The sequence below is a fragment of the Aedes albopictus genome, chromosome 3 (assembly GCF_035046485.1).
Source record: "Aedes albopictus strain Foshan chromosome 3, AalbF5, whole genome shotgun sequence".
NCBI classification, from domain to species: Eukaryota; Metazoa; Arthropoda; class Insecta; order Diptera; family Culicidae; genus Aedes; species Aedes albopictus.
In genome coordinates, this window is record NC_085138.1 from 150,604,411 (window position 1) to 150,621,563 (window position 17,153).

Here is a 17,153-nt window from a genome sequence, read left to right on the forward strand (position 1 = left end):
ATTCATTTGCCTGTGATAGCTGTGATTCCGATTATGGAACTTCGTATCATTTGATATGTAACTGTCCAGTTTTCGCGCAACTGCGTTTCCGAGTATTCGGTAAACACTTTTTCTTTTTTTTTTTTTTAAAGTGAAACGGACTTCAGAAACCTGAATCTTCAGGATATTCTGTTGTTCTTAACCCGCTGTGGTAAAGAGCTATAGGCTCTCTTTCGCTTTATGCGTTATTACAGTGCCCTTTTCAGGGCGCTGTTTGAACCCATTGTGGTACGCTTGTGCGTTAGTACCCTCTTCCAGGGTATTTTTCCTATTTCCCTACCTGTCCGTATCCCCATCCAAATCCTTTTTCCTTCCTTTTCCCTCAGGTAGATGATGAAATAGGCTGTTATTTTGGCGATGGCACAAATGTCCCAAATGGAGGATAACGTGCCTCTGGAGCCGGCCTTCTGATACCTGATGCTATGGGGTGAGGGTTCGATTCCCGCTCCGGGCGATGAAACTTTTCGTGAGAATAGTTTCTTCTCCGTATCCACTGGTGCATGCTCCGTGTGTCCCTTGTCTAATGTTTAGTTTCATTCAGTCTGTACAGCCTCTGGCTGAAGACGGTGTCCGCGTCTTTTTTCTTTTTTTAAACCTTTCATTTAACGCATTGGTTGTTTCCATAGGATTATTGATTATTTATATAAACATGATTTCTCTTAGACAAGCCAAAACCGGTGCCCGCACCCTATACACTACGCATTAGAGCGAATTCCCTCTGATCAATATTACATATTTACGGATACTCTCAGCTCAATAGAGGTTATTCGCTCAATGAGGCCGGTGAAGCACTCCTCGTATTTCCTGAGCGAAACTCGATCAACTCTGAGTGCTTCAAGGTATCAAGCATATAATATCACCTTGGATTGGGTTTCTTCACATTGCTCGATCCCGGTCAATGAGAAAGCGGACTCACTCGCCAAGGTGGGCGCTATGGAAGGCAATATTTATGACCGTCATATCGCCTTTAATGATTTTTTTTTCGATTGCTCGTCAACATGCCTTGGTCAGTTGGCAACAAATATGGGATGCAGGGGAATTGGGTGGGTGGTTACATTCAATTCTCCCACAGGTATCGAAGACGGCGTGGTTCAAGGGATTGGACATGGGTCGAGATTTTATCAAGATAATGTGTCGACTTATGTCCAATCATTATTCTTTGGGCTCGAATTTCTATCGAATAGGGCTCACAGATAACAATCGCTGTAGCTGTAGTGCAGGCAATCAAGATATCAACTTTGTTGTGTGGGAATGCCCCGAATGCGGTATTGCCAGATCCGATCTGTGTGCATCCCTCAGGGCCCGAGGGAAACCAGAAAAGGAAGACATTAGAGATGTGTTGGGTAAACTTAATCATGAGTACAGGGAGCATATGTATGACTTCTTGAAACAAGCTGAAGCCATCGTTTGATATCCCCACTTGTCCACTTCGTGTTCCTTCGAAAATCGTCTGTTCATATCGCTACAGGTTGTTAGTCCACTCTACGTTTGACCAGCAATAATACGCCACTCCATGCTGTCATGTGTCAAAGAAAAGCCACATCACTATATCTTTCTTAGTCCTTAAATATTTTTGTTCTCCCTAACCTCGACCAAACCGTGCGTTTCACGGTTCCCAAAACTAACATAGTTTGTAAGTCAAAAACATAAAATTGTAATAAGTTTTAACTGAATTCGGCTCCGTTATGTCTGTTGGCGCATGAGCCTCAAATGAATGATAAAGTAAAAAAAAAACTTTAGGCGATACTTGGTGGAACGCTTACCAATAGAGAGTACTTACGTACGGTCCTCACCTTCTCCAAGTTATCCCTAATGGGAGTACCGCGAAGGTAAGGAAGATAGAGAATGAGTTTTTAGTGGGTTGATCCCCACATAACCCAAGGAACCACCTCTTGAGTATCTCCTGATCAGCAGATTTTCTCATTCTATAAAAAATAAGTTGCGAAACACAGTGTCGGGCGTAAAAATCGACACACATGCACCACCAAAGACGCCATTACAAACCATTACAGACAACCAAATGTAGGCTACTACCCAAGTAACAAAATAAATTTTATGGTTCTATTGCAGTTGTTTCTGAGTAAATCTCATAAAACTTGTGCATAAGCCTTATTTCCCTTCAAATCTATAACAAAGTTGTTACACGCTGTTCGTATGTTACACGGTACCGTAAACTGGGGTGTAGTTGCTCAGTGGGGTGAACCTGATCACTCAATTACCCACGGATATCGACTTTCAAGGAAGTAACCATTCCATTTTAATGTTACGTCATTGGATTTCGAATGGCTAAAATAGAGTTGTTGCTTCTTTGAAAGTCTATATCCGCGGGTAATTGAATGATCAGGTTCACCCCACTGATCAACTACACCCCAGTTTACGGTAGCAGAATTTGCACATTTTTGTGAACGACTGGATCAACCTCACCACTGTGTCAAAAGTGGAGACGGAAAATGTCACGGAATTCCATGGGAAAAATGTCATGACATTTTTCGTTTTCCACCATTTTCGGTTCAAATTTTCGTTCGTGAGCTTTATGGATCTTAAGTGTTGACTAGTTATGGAAAGTTAATGATGTCGCCGATGAACATTTTTCAGCAGCAAATCACCAAACGATATTTTCATGACATTCTCCATCCCTGATACAGGGGATAGACAAAATGATCGGGACAGGCAAAATTTTCACTTCACAAAGTTATGATTTTTGAAAAAGATAAAATTATCCGATAGCCAACTTTGAGCTGTTGTATCTCCGGATTCAATAAACCGATTGCAATGCGATTTTGACCATTCATGACTTATATAATGAACTCTGGAAAACATTTGACTTAACTTGAAATTTTTGACAAGCGAAAAAGTTATATCGATTTTATTTTTTTCACGATTTTTTAGTGAATTGGTCTATTTTTAATATGAATCCCATTACTTTTTCAATTTATTGGTGGCTTTGTTGTTACTTTTCTTCAAAACGCATTTATATATAAGTCAATTAGAGAGAAACTAAATGAACTATAATTTGCATCTTGAATTTTGAAACGATGTTGATGTTTTGGATAATTTGATGTTTTATTAGAAAAATAATCTAATCGTTATAATTTTCTTCCGTGTTAAGCATATTTAGTTAAGTCAATGGTTTTTCATAGCTCATTATATAAATCATAAAAGGTCAAAATTTTATTGCATACGGTTCATTGAATCCGGAGATATAACAGCTCAAAGTAGGCTATTGGATAATTTTTTTTTTCAATAGTTATTTATGTAACGAGTTGCAAAAGGTTGATTTTTTCAGCACGAGTCGTAAGTACGAAGAGTGCTAAAAAAATCGAGTTTTGCAACGAGTTCCATACAAAATATTATGCAATGATTTTTTTCATAATGCAACCCATTTGAGTTGCATAATGTTCATAATGCAACTCAAATGAGTTGCATTATGAACATTATACAACTGTTTTTCATTATGCAACTCATTTCAGTTGCATAATGAGCCAGTTCTGAAAAATTGGCCATTATAATACCAAAATGAATTATATAAAATGTAAATTATGATACTGAATTGCATAAAAATCTTAATAACAAGAATATTTGATGCACTTTTCGAAAAGTTACAGCTAATTGAACATTTTTTGATAAGTGAAAATTTTGCCTGTCCCGATCATTTTGTCTATCCCCTGTACATTTACTTATCTGGTGATTAGATTTTACTTTCCAGCGATAGAGGTGTGAGCGCAAAATTTACAATCATTTTCGCACTAATCGATCCCTTATAATACATATCACGGTTCAGTAAAAAAAAACATGCCCACACAGTGTGTTAATTTGACACAGAGATGAAGGCTGATCCATCCGTACACAAAAATGTGTGTATCGCACACATGACTGTGTTGTTTAGTTCTAGGGTGTAGGATAGGGCACGTATGACAAAAAAAAAACGAAAACAATGGGGGTTATGAAACAATCGTATAAAGACGAATACAATGGCAAAAGAACAGCTAGTTTCTTTAAAAGAAATGCGAACTTAAAGTTGTGGTAAATGATAGTTTGTGATCATATTTTAATGCTAGTTAGCGCCATCGTGAATATTTTTTTGTTGATGTTGACTTACGTTTTGTATTTGAATCAAAAATTTGTATTGTTGAACCAAATAAATTAATTTTTAATATAACAAATACAGTATTTTATTTTATTTATTATTTGGTTATTGATATTTTAGTAATTTTTCGGTTTTCCGGCAATGAAAATGGCAAAAAGTATATTCAACATTCTCGATTATGATATTGAACCTTACTTGTGTACTTACATTGATTGGTAATGCAGCCTTACCAATACCAACTTCATTGGCACAAACCATTCCAATTGCATCCACAGTTTTTGCTGTCCATTCATTTTCGCCGTTCAATCTGAAATCAAACCCACTGAAATACTAGGGCGAGCGTTAGTAGGTTTTCTTAAAAAAATATGTTTTTGCATCAAAACCTCATTGATTGATCTTACACCAGTTATTTTTGTACTATTGTGCACCGAAAAAAATACTTAAAGAAAACAAGAATACTTTTATTGATTTCCCCTTTAAGAAACACAACATATTGTACTCAAAATGATAACTAAAATATACAGTTAATCAAAATACTGAAGATTATGTCAAAAACAAAAAGAAAACAATTCAAAGTTTAGAAAGAAATAGTCTACGTAAATTGATAAACACAACATCAAAAAGTTATTTTATATATAGGAAATAAATACAAGATTTAGATACTTTTGATATAAGAAAGTATTTACGAGCTGGCGGGGAAGGCACGAGCATTCCAGGTTGCACTGGGTCATTCAAATGAAACTTATCGCATTTTTTGTACAAAAGAGAATACACAAAACGTGACGGTGGTGTTTTCGATTTCAGTTGCGTAGTGGTGTAGAATGTATTATGAGGAACTCTTTCATTGTGTTACTTAAGTAGATGACATCTTATATGTAGAATGTTGAGGTGCATTAATTGGGTGGGCAGTTGTCACTGACTGTCATGTAACAGTTCTGCAACTCACAACTTACAAACTAAGGAGCAAACGAAGGACCGTGTACGGAAGGGATTCGATGGACAAAGGAACCTCGGACAAGGGAAGGGTGCTCGGGAAACAGTCAAGTGATAGCCAAATGACCGCGAGTGATTTCGAATGGGGAGAGAGAGGCGAGGAGAGAAAGATAGGGGAACATGCTTTTGCGTTTGTAGGTGTGAGTGAGGAATTGATGAGAGAGAATCATGAACAATGAGTGTTTTTTTTTTCGTGTGAGTATGAGTGTGTCTTCGGTGAAACAAACCTTCTTTGGGGCCCGCCGACACGCCGGTGACGGCAATCGAGACGGGCCGCGGCTTCCGCTGGAGGTGGCTACTGCCGGCCGAATGGGGCATCGTTCGTCGGTACACCACTCCGGAGGCGGTCGTTGAGCTGGACATGGCACTGCCCGGACGCGACGTGTTCAGACTGTTCGGGGTGATCTCGCCGGAGCGCAAACCTGCAGCAGCGGAGAGGGCGCGAAGATCGGAGCGCAAATCAACGGGATCAACGGCGCAGGAACGGACGGACGGATGGAGAAGAACAGAAGAACGCAGAACGGATGATGATCGAAGTTTGATTTTTGTTTAAAATGTAATAATGAAGAGGCGTTGTGATGAAAATAGTTTGAAATTGGGGATAACATAATGGGAGGTTCGTTGAAAACGGATATAATGTTCGGGATGTACAGCCGTGCAGAGAAGGATTCATTGGAAGGTCAAAACTGCAGGATTTGATTTTTTTTTGTTGGGAGAAGGTTTATTACTGGAATATTTGTGGAATGTTGTGACATGTCTTGAAATTAATGTATAGCGAAGATTATTTGGCGAGTAAATTAAAGCTTTCAATGAAATCGAATAAACTTATGTGGAGCACATTCCCGTATATGTACAGATAAAAGTGAATGAACCAATTGTATGAAACATAATACTTTCATGAAGTTGAGTACACTATTTCGTACAGGTAACTTAAATAACTAGCATGCATGCACAAATAAACAAAGCGAAAGCAGCCAAGTTCTAGATTTTATTAAGCGTCGAAGCATATTGCAGTTATGGGGAGCATTTGACGAGGAGCACTAACTTATAACCTCGGAAGAGTTGTTACCTAGAACTCCAAGAAGTAATTCAATAACACAGTAAAAATTTTTAGAAGGTAAATTCAAGTAATTTACTAACTTACAGGATGATTCCCGCGAGGGGGTTCCAGGGACTGAATCCCGTGAGTAGAATATGTTTAATCCCGCGGTAGAATCTGACTGAATCCCGCGAGGGAATTCCAATGAATCCCGCGAAGGAATTCCAACGAATCCCGCGAGGAGATTTCAATGAATCCCGCCAAATGATTTCAATGAATCCCGCCAAAGGATTTCAATGAATCCCGCCAAAGGATTTCAATGAATCCCGCCAAAGGTTGTAAGCAATAGAACCACCATAGAGCAGGAGCACTGCCTCTCTGTGGTGCGCCAATAAACCGTAAAGTAAGCGAAGAAGTAGTTCGTCAATCCTCGAGTCCCCCGGGAGAAATCCCACAACGTAGAAGTCTGAACAAACTGCTGGACGACCGACTCCCGTGAGGGGATTCCAACCCTTCCCGCAAGGGGATTGTATTGAATCCCGCAAGGGGATTGTACTGAATCCCGCAAGGGGATTGTACTGAATCCCGCACGGAGATTGTACTGAATCCCGCAAGGGGATTGTACTGAATCCCGCAAGGGGATTGTACTGAATCCCGCAAGGGGATTGTACTGAATCCCGCAAGGGGATTGTACTGAATCCCGCAAGGGGATTGTACTGAATCCCGCAAGGGGATTGTACTGAATCCCGCAAGGGGATTGTACTGAATCCCGCAAGGGGATTGTACTGAATCCCGCAAGGGGATTGTACTGAATCCCGCAAGGGGATTGTACTGCATCCCGCAAGGGGATTGTACTGCATCCCGCAAGGGGATTGTACTGAATCCCGCAAGGGGATTGTACTGAATCCCGCAAGGGGATTGTACTGAATCCCGCAAGGGGATTCCACTGAATCCCGCAAGGGGATTCCACTGAATCCCGCAAGGGGATTCCACTGAATCCCGCAAGGGGATTCCACTGAATCCCGCAAGGGGATTCCACTGAATCCCGCAAGGGGATTCCACTGAATCCCGCAAGGGGATTCCACTGAATCCCGCAAGGGGATTCCACTGAATCCCGCAAGGGGATTCCACTGAATCCCGCAAGGGGATTCCACTGAATCCCGCAAGGGGATTCCACTGAATCCCGCAAGGGGATTCCACTGAATCCCGCAAGGGGATTCCACTGAATCCCGCAAGGGGATTCCACTGAATCCCGCAAGGGGATTCCACTGAATCCCGCAAGGGGATTCCACTGAATCCCGCAAGGGGATTCCACTGAATCCCGCAAGGGGATTCCACTGAATCCCGCAAGGGGATTCCACTGAATCCCGCAAGGGGATTCCACTGAATCCCGCAAGGGGATTCCACTGAATCCCGCAAGGGGATTCCACTGAATCCCGCAAGGGGATTCCACTGAATCTCGCAAGGGGATTCCACTGAATCCCGCAAGGGGATTCCACTGAATCCCGCAAGGGGATTCCACTGAATCCCACAAGGGGATTCCACTGAATCCCGCAAGGGGATTCCACTGAATCCCGCAAGGGGATTCCACTGAATCCCGCAAGGGGATTCCACTGAATCCCGCAAGGGGATTCCACTGAATCCCGCAAGGGGATTCCACTGAATCCCGCAAGGGGATTCCACTGAATCCCGCAAGGGGATTCCACTGAATCCCGCAAGGGGATTCCACTGAATCCCGCAAGGGGATTCCACTGAATCCCACAAGGGGATTCCACTGAATTCCGCAAGGGGATTCCACTGAATCCCGCAAGGGGATTCCACTGAATCCCGCAAGGGGATTCCACTGAATCCCGCAAGGGGATTCCACTGAATCCCGCAAGGGGATTCCACTGAATCCCGCAAGGGGATTCCACTGAATCCCGCAAGGGGATTCCACTGAATCCCGCAAGGGGATTCCACTGAATCCCGCAAGGGGATTCCACTGAATCCCGCAAGGGGATTCCACTGAATCCCGCAAGGGGATTCCACTGAATCCCGCAAGGGGATTCCACTGAATCCCGCAAGGGGATTCCACTGAATCCCGCAAGGGGATTCCACTGAATCCCGCAAGGGGATTCCACTGAATCCCGCAAGGGGATTCCACTGAATCCCGCAAGGGGATTCCACTGAATCCCGCAAGGGGATTCTACTGAATCCCGCAAGGGGATTCCACTGAATCCCGCAAGGGGATTCCACTGAATCCCGCAAGGGGATTCCACTGAATCCCGCAAGGGGGTTCCACTGAATCCCGCAAGGGGATTCCACTGAATCCCGCAAGGGGATTCCACTGAATCCCGCAAGGGGATTCCACTGAATCCCGCAAGGGGATTCCACTGAATCCCGCAAGGGGATTCCACTGAATCCCGCAAGGGGATTCCACTGAATCCCGCAAGGGAATTCCACTGAATCCCGCAAGGGGATTCCACTGAATCCCGCAAGGGGATTCCACTGAATCCCGCAAGGGGATTCCACTGAATCCCGCAAGGGGATTCCACTGAATCCCGCAAGGGGATTCCACTGAATCCCGCAAGGGGATTCCACTGAATCCCGCAAGGGGATTCCACTGAATCCCGCAAGGGGATTCCACTGAATCCCGCAAGGGGATTCCACTGAATCCCGCAAGGGGATTCCACTGAATCCCGCAAGGGGATTCTACTGAATCCTGCAAGGGGATTCCACTGAATCCCGCAAGGGGATTCCACTGAATCCCGCAAGGGGATTCCACTGAATCCCGCAAGGGGATTCCACTGAATCCCGCAAGGGGATTCCACTGAATCCCGCAAGGGGATTCCACTGAATCCCGCAAGAGGATTCCACTAAATCCCGCAAGGGGATTCCACTGAATCCCGCAAGGGGATTCCACTGAATCCCGCAAGGGGATTCCACTGAATCCCGCAAAGGGATTCCACTGAATCCCGCAAGAGGATTCCACTGAATCCCGCAAGGGGATTCCACTGAATCCCGCAAGGGGATTCTCCTGAATCCCGCGAGAGAATTCTCCAGAATCCCGCCGGGGGGGTTCCACTGAATCACACGAGGATACCCTCACGAATCCCGCAAGGGGATTCTTCCAAATCACGCGAAGGGATTCTCCCGAATCCCGCGAGGAGATCCTGAGCGAATTCTATAGGAAGATTTTGACCGAATCCAGAGGATTCTGACCGAATCCAGAGGATTCTGACCGAATCCAGAGGAGGATTCTGACCGAATCTAGAAGAGGATTCTGACCGAATCCAGAGGAGGATTCTAACCGAATCCAGAGGAGGATTCTAACCGAATCCAAAGGAGGATTCTGACCGAATCCAGAGGAGGATTCTGACCGAATCCAGAGGAGGATTCTGACCGAATCCAGAAGAGGATTCTGACCGAATCCAGAGGAGGATTCTGACCGAATCCAGAGGAGGATTCTGACCGAATCCAGAGGAGGATTCTGACCGAATACAGAGAAGGATTCTGACCGTATCCAGAGAAGGATTCTGACCGAATACAGAGAAGGATTCTGACCAAATCCAGAGAAGGATTCTGACCGAATCCAGAGAAGGATTCTGACCGAATCCAGAGAAGGATTCTGACCGAATCCAGAGAAGGATTCTGACCGAATCCAGAGGAGGATTCTAACCGAATCCAGAGGAGGATTCTGACCGAATCCAGAGGAGGATTCTGACCGAATCCAGAGGAGGATTCTGACCGAATCCAGAGGAGGATTCTGACCGAATCCAGAGGAGGATTCTGACCGAATCCAGAGGAGGATTCTGACCGAATCCAGAGGAGGATTCTGACCGAATCCAGAGGAGGATTCTGACCGAATCCACAGGAGGATTCTGACCGAATCCAGAGGAGGATTCTGACCATATCCAGAGGAGGATTCTGACCGAATCCAGAGGAGGATTCTGAACGAATCCAGAGCATTCTGATCGAATCTAGAGGATTTTGACCGAATCCAGAGAAGGATTCTGACCGAATCCAGAGGAGGATTCTGACCGAATCCAGAGGAGGATTCTGACCGAATCCAGAGAAGGATTCTGACCGAATCCAGAGGAGGATTCTGACCGAATCCAGAGGAGGATTCTGACCGAATCCAGAGGAGGATTCTGACCGAATCCAGAGGAGGATTCTGACCGAATCCAGAGGACGATTCTGACCTAATCCAGAGGAGGATTCTGACCGAATCTAGAGGATTCTGATCGAATCCAAAGGAGAATTCTGACCAAATCCAGAAGAGGTTCATGACCGAATCTAGAGGAGGATTCTAGACGAATCCAGAGGAGGATTCTGACCGAATCCAGAGGAGGATTCTGACCGAATCCAGAGGAAGATTCTGACCGGATCCAGAGGAAGATTCTGACCGAATCCAGAGGAGGATTCTGACCGAATCCAAGGAAGGATTCTGCCCGAATTCTGACGATTCTGACCGAATCTAGAATAGGACTCTGACCGAATCTATAGGAGGATTCTAACCGAATCCAGAGAAGGATTCTGACCGAATCCAGAGTAGGATTCTAGCCGAATCCAGAAGAGGAATCTAACCAAATCCAGAGGATTCAGACCGAATACAGTGGGGGATTCTGACCGAATCCAGAGGAAGATTCTGACCGAACCCAGAGGAGGATTCTGACCGAATCCAGAGAAGATTCTGAACGAATCCAGAGAAGGGTTCTGATCGAATCCGGAAGAGGATTCTGACCGAATCTAGAAGAGGATTCTGACTGAATCCATAGGAGGATTCTGCCGAATCTAGAGGATGATTCTGACCGAATGCAGAAGAGGATTCTGGCCAAATCTATAGGAGGATTCTGGTTAAATCCATAAGAGGATTCTGACCGAATCCAGAGGAGGATTCTGATCGAATCCACAGGATTCTGACCTTATCCACTGGAGGATTCTGACCAAATTCACAGGAGGATTCTGACCGAACCCAGAGAAGGGTTCTGACCAAATCCAGAGGATGATTCTGACCGAATCCTGAGAAGGATTCTGACCGAATCTACAGGAGGATTCTGACCGAATCTAGAGGAGGATTCTGACCGAATCTTCCGAATCTCGCTAAGGAACTCTCCTTTTCCCGCGAAGGGATTCTCCCGAATCTCGCGAGAGGATTTTCCCGAATCCAGCGAGGCAGAGGTAATTACCTGTATCTTGAACAGTCTCGATTTGAAGACAATTTTTTTATGTTTTGGGTGCTCAAGTAAAATGTTTAACTTTTATGACGTTTATTATTTCCCATTGCCAAGTTTCAAACATCTCTCACCAACTCCAAGGTTTGATATGTTTTAACACAGACCATCACCATCAACCAAACACCAGTATTTTTTATTATCACAGAACTTCGCATAAGGCTTGAAAATTTGAGATAAAAAAAAACAAAGCCCGCCCATGGACACAAACAGAAAGCAAGCGGCACAGAAACATTTCTCGCATGATGATCATTCATCATTTACTACTGCACTGTAATATTTGTTTAAAACAGCAAGGACACTCTCTAGTGTATTTACATAGTGCTACATAAAAACTAGGCCTAGGAATAGTCAAGGAAATCAAAATAGATATACATAGAATAGTAGAAAGCAAAAGATATGAAGAGAAAGAGTCTACTACTTCATCTTCTCTACCATAGATACTGATTTTAAATTGAAGTACTAGAATACTGTTCAGTGCTATTCGTTTTTCTATCCTACTGATCTACTTTTCAGATTGGGATTTCGTGTTCTACAAGAAGCAAACCACCACTCCTAGCTTCCGAAAGCTGTGGAAGCTCAAAAAGTGCCGAAGGCTACACAGCTGCAGCTTGCTTTCCGCTTCGAAGATAGAGCTCTACTTAGACTACTCCAGTGTTGTTTAAGCGGATGATATGCTCGCTCTACAGCAAAGGGTGAGAAAAAAGTTCCCACGCACCGATTTTTTGAACATGTGAGTGTATGGGTGATACCGAGTTATCATCTAGCCTCGTGTTAGCGAACTCCACTGTCCACGGTTACTCAGAGAAAGGGGGTGTTACTGACTCAACCAAAAGATTATTTACTCAGGAAGAAACCAACAAAATACCCTACAACCCCGAATTAGGTTCCCGAGCCCTGCCAAGGCTTCCGGAACTTGTGTGTGGTTTTCAAAGATCTCGCACCTGCTGCGGTAGTAGAGGACGTAGACGCCGAACCGTTGAGCTGCTCGCGAATCTGCTGCCGTAGGCGTTCGGTTTTGGTAAGGCGCGAAACCCGTCCGGCCGTGTTGAGCTGGGACATGCTCTTGGAGGTATCCAGACGTCCGGCGCCCATCAGGGACGATGAATCGCCAAGCGACGAGTTGAACGAAGACTTACGACCGGGACGGCTGGCCGAGTGCGGAGACTCTTGCGACGGGTGCCGGTACTTGGACGAGGACGAACTGGCCAGCTGGGACATGCTGCGGGACATACGCTTACTGCTGGCGCCGCCATCGGCCGTCGGGGACGAACGGGACGAGGACAGCGATAGCCTGGCCAGGTTTTCGATTTCGTGGGCCTGGCGGCGTTCACGTTCGATGATTGCACTGATGTGTTCGCCGTTGCGGCGACGAGGCTGAGCCAGCTGGTCCAGGCGTGTCATCGAGAAGGCTCGACCTACGGTGAATGCGGTGCAGTTGTGTGTGTGGGGAGGGCGTATCGCGTGTCGAGACGTTGAGACGGAGTTTTTTTTGCGTTAAGCGCGCGAGTATTTTGCAGTCAAACCAAATCACGATGCAAAAAGAAAATTAGAAATCAAAAACGTGAGATAGTTGTAACAGCGGTTCATGCATCTCTATTGAAGGAATGGATATCTAATTTGTATCGGATGAGGAAAAAGATGGGAGTAGTACTAGATTGCGGCATACTGTTCAAATCTTCATGGAATCACAAACTCTGGCAAAAACAAATCATGAAAGATTCGAAAAGGGTAAATCTTAAGAGAATCCCCGAGGGGATTCAGCTTGAACCCCGAAGGGATTCAGCTTGAACCCCGAGCGGATTCAGCTTGAATTCCGAGGGGATTCAGCTTGAACCCCGAGGGGTTTCAGCTTGAACCCCGAGGGGATTCAGCTTGAACTCCGAGGGGATTCAGCATGAACCCCGAGGGGATTCAGCTTGAACCCCGAGGGGATTCAGCTTGAACCCCGAGGGGATTCAGCTTGAACCCCGAGGGGATTCAGCTTGAACCCCGAGGGGATTCAGCTTGAACCCCGAGGGGATTCAGCTTGAACCCCGAGGGGATTCAGCTTGAACCCCGAGGGGATTCAGCTTGAACCCCGAGGGGATTCAGCTTGAACCCCGAGGGGATTCAGCTTGAACCCCGAGGGGATTCAGCTTGAACCCCGAGGGGATTCAGCTTGAACCCCGAGGGGATTCAGCTTGAACCCCGAGGGGATTCAGCTTGAACCCCGAGGGGATTCAGCTTGAACCCCGAGGGGATTCAGCTTGAACCCCGAGGGGATTCAGCTTGAACCCCGAGGGGATTCAGCTTGAACCCCGAGGGGATTCAGCTTGAACCCCGAGGGTATTCAGCTTGAACCCCGAGGGGATTCAGCTTGAACCCCGAGGGGATTCAGCTTGAACCCCGAGGGGTTTCAACTTGAACCTCGAGGGGATTCCGCTTGAACCCCGAGGGGATTCAGCTAGAACCCCGAGGAGATTCAGTTTGAACCCTGAGAGAAATCAGCTTGAACCCCGAGGAAAGTCAACTTGATTCCCGAGGGGTTTCAGCTTGAACCCCGAGGGGATTCAGCTTGAACCCCGAGGGGATTCAGCTTGAACCCCGAGGGGATTCAGCTTGAACCCCGAGGGGATTCAGCTTGAACCCCGAGGGGATTCAGCTTGAACCCCGAGGGGATTCAGCTTGAACCCCGAGGGGATTCAGCTTGAACCCCGAGGGGATTCAGCTTGAACCCCGAGGGGATTCAGCTTGAACCCCGAGGGGATTCAGCTTGAACCCCGAGGGGATTCAGCTTGAACCCCGAGGGGATTCAGCTTGAACCCCGAGGGGATTCAGCTTGAACCCCGAGGGGATTCAGCTTGAACCCCGAGGGGATTCAGCTTGAACCCCGAGGGGATTCAGCTTGAACCCCGAGGGGATTCAGCTTGAACCCCGAGGGGATTCAGCTTGAACCCCGAGGGGATTCAGCTTGAACCCCGAGGGGATTCAGCTTGAACCCCGAGGGGATTCAGCTTGAACCCCGAGGGGATTCAGCTTGAACCCCGAGGGGTTTCAACTTGAACCTCGAGGGGATTCCGCTTGAACCCCGAGGGGATTCAGCTAGAACCCCGAGGAGATTCAGTTTGAACCCTGAGAGAAATCAGCTTGAACCCCGAGGGAAGTCAACTTGATTCCCGAGGGGATTCAGCTTGAATCCTGAGGGGATTCAGCTTGAACCCCGAGGAGATTCAGCTTAAACCCCGAAGGGGTTATGTCCGGATTCCTAGGGGATTCAATATTTACGATTAGAAGTCAAAGTTTCACGATGTCACGACTATTTGAACGGTATTCCGCTTTTTTATAGTACTAGAATAAAGGAATCTACTTAAATTAACTTATTCAAAAGACAATAACATTCATGCGTATAGCGCACTAAATAGATTGAACAAACACTGACGACACATTGCGGACTATAACTGTCAACAAGAACAACATTGACACAGTAAAAAATAAAACATTTCAAATCTAAAGTAATGGCATTGCTAGAAAAACAAAACGAAATCTGCTACTTCTACTAAATGAGTTTTCATTCTTCATGTGATCGTCGCGAAAACGACTTTGCGGTACTAGAATCGTATGGAAAAATGCGAATGAATGATTATAATCTTTCGATATGGGTTAGACAAACGATTTCTACGTAGGGACGAAAGGCACTGAGTGGGTTATGAGAATGAGTTAGATTTCAAATTGAAAAAAAAACTTTGCAAATGCGGGATTGAAACTAAAAAAACAAAAAGTGTATGATGAAACAAATAAGAAGAACGAAGAAATACTACCTGGTGTTCTGGGGGTGTGAGTGCCAAGAGATGATCTAGAGCTATCGCGAGGACTAGGAATGGTGGGCATAAGATCGGTTTTGCGACGATTGACGGTACGCTGGTAGCTCATGTCACCCGAATCGTCTGTGGCCCCACGCGATTACACGGACGCACACACATACATTGAACGGTCGGTTGGTGAGATCGTTTCATTTTTTTTTTGTTTCCGAATCGGTTCGGGTTCGGGTTTCGGTTTCGGCGGAACAAGAAGGGACAGAAGAGAACAGCAAAAGGCACGCGTGTATGTATGTGGTAATTGGTGTTTTGGTATACATATTTTTTTGAATGATTTGATTTTTTTCGACGTCGACGACGGGAAAAAAGAGAAGAGAAAAAAGAAGAAAAATGTATTTAATTCAATTTTGAACTGTATTTAAAATTAAGAAAACGAGAAAAATCGATTGAATTTTTAAAAGCAAAACAAACAACATATGAACTCGATTAGGGGGGCGAATATTTCAAACAAAAATGGCAACAGACAAAAAGCCTCAAACTTCAAAGTTTGTTTATTTTCTGATCGTGGTTATTCGGAGAAAATGCAACGAATGAAAACGAAACTTGTTCGGTTAGGGTTATGTGTTTTGTTCAACAAAAGGGCTTATGTAGATTCGGGCACAAAACATACAAACGATGATGGTACGGGAGAAGAGCAGCAATGGAGGATGAGCGTGAATTGCGAGAACTTTTGATGTATTGGGAATCGATGACCATGCAGATGCACAGGACACTGATGCGCAAGAAACTATATTGCAGAGGAATAACTTTGGATCGGAAAACATGCGCTGGAATTTTCGATGGGAGAAACGTTTCATAACTCAGTGGATCAATGAATTCCGTCAATGAAGTACTAGAATGACTGACCCCTCGGGGTTCAAGCTGAAACCCCTTGGGGTTCAAGCTGAAACCCCTTGGGGTTCAAGCTGAAACCCCTTGGGGTTCAAGCTGAAACCCCTCGGGGTTCAAGCTGAAACCCCTCGGGGTTCAAGCTGAAACCCCTCGGGGTTCAAGCTGAAACCCCTCGGGGTTCAAGCTGAAACCCCTCGGGGTTCAAGCTGAAACCCCTCGGGGTTCAAGCTGAAACCCCTCGGGGTTCAAGCTGAAACCCCTCGGGGTTCAAGCTGAAACCCCTCGGGGTTCAAGCTGAAACCCCTCGGGGTTCAAGCTGAAACCCCTCGGGGTTCAAGCTGAAACCCCTCGGGGTTCAAGCTGAAACCTCTCGGGGTTCAAGCTGAAACCCCTCGGGGTTCAAGCTGAAACCCCTCGGGGTTCAAGCTGAAACCCCTCGGGGTTCAAGCTGAAACCCCTCGGGGTTCAAGCTGAAACCCCTCGGGGTTCAAGCTGAAACCCCTCGGGGTTCAAGCTGAAACCCCTCGGGGTTCAAGCTGAAACCCCTCGGGGTTCAAGCTGAAACCCCTCGGGGTTCAAGCTGAAACCCCTCGGGGTTCAAGCTGAAACCCCTCGGGGTTCAAGCTGAAACCCCTCGGGGTTCAAGCTGACACCCCTCGGGGTTCAAGCTGAAACCCCTCGGGGTACAAGCTGAAGCCCCTCGGGGTTCAAGCTAAAACGCCTCGGGTTCAAGCTGAATCCCATTGAGGTTCACGCTAAATCCCCTCGGGATACACGCTGAATTCCCTCGGAGATCACGCTGAATCCCGTCGGTGTTCACGCTAAATCCCATAGGAGTTCAAGCTGGATCTTCTCAGAGGAGGAATCGAATCGAAACCAAACGATGATTCTAACCGTATATAAATGGGAATTATAACCTAATCCAAAAAAGGATTCTGACCGAATCCAGAGGAGGATTTTAACCTAATCAAGAGAAGGATTCTGACCGAACCCAGAGGAGGATTTTGACCGAATCCAGAGGAGGATTCTGACCAAATCCAGAGGATTCTGACCAAATCCAGAGGATTCTGACCGAATCCAGAGGAGGATTCTGA

At 45.8% G+C, this 17,153-nt stretch overlaps 1 protein-coding gene across 17 annotated transcripts in view; it reads right to left on the bottom strand.

Annotated features, from left to right (window-relative positions):
• Positions 1-17,153, bottom strand: part of LOC109431907 (inner centromere protein A) — a 137,142-nt gene that overhangs the window by 34,656 nt on the left and 85,333 nt on the right. For 8 of the 17 annotated variants that reach the window (XR_009995580.1, XR_009995581.1, XM_062842153.1 and 5 more), the window contains 3 exons: positions 15,172-15,297; positions 12,316-12,789; positions 5,347-5,541 (listed from right to left, as the gene is read on the bottom strand). Coding sequence is in view for 15 of the 17 variants with exons in the window: in XM_062842153.1 (XP_062698137.1) it covers positions 5,347-5,541; positions 12,316-12,789; positions 15,172-15,297 (795 nt within the window). In the remaining 2 variants the exon portion in view is untranslated. The remainder of the gene's footprint in view (positions 1-5,346; positions 5,542-12,315; positions 12,790-15,171; positions 15,298-17,153) is intronic. The other 9 variants (XM_062842159.1, XM_062842163.1, XM_062842161.1 and 6 more) reach the window with 4 other exon arrangements.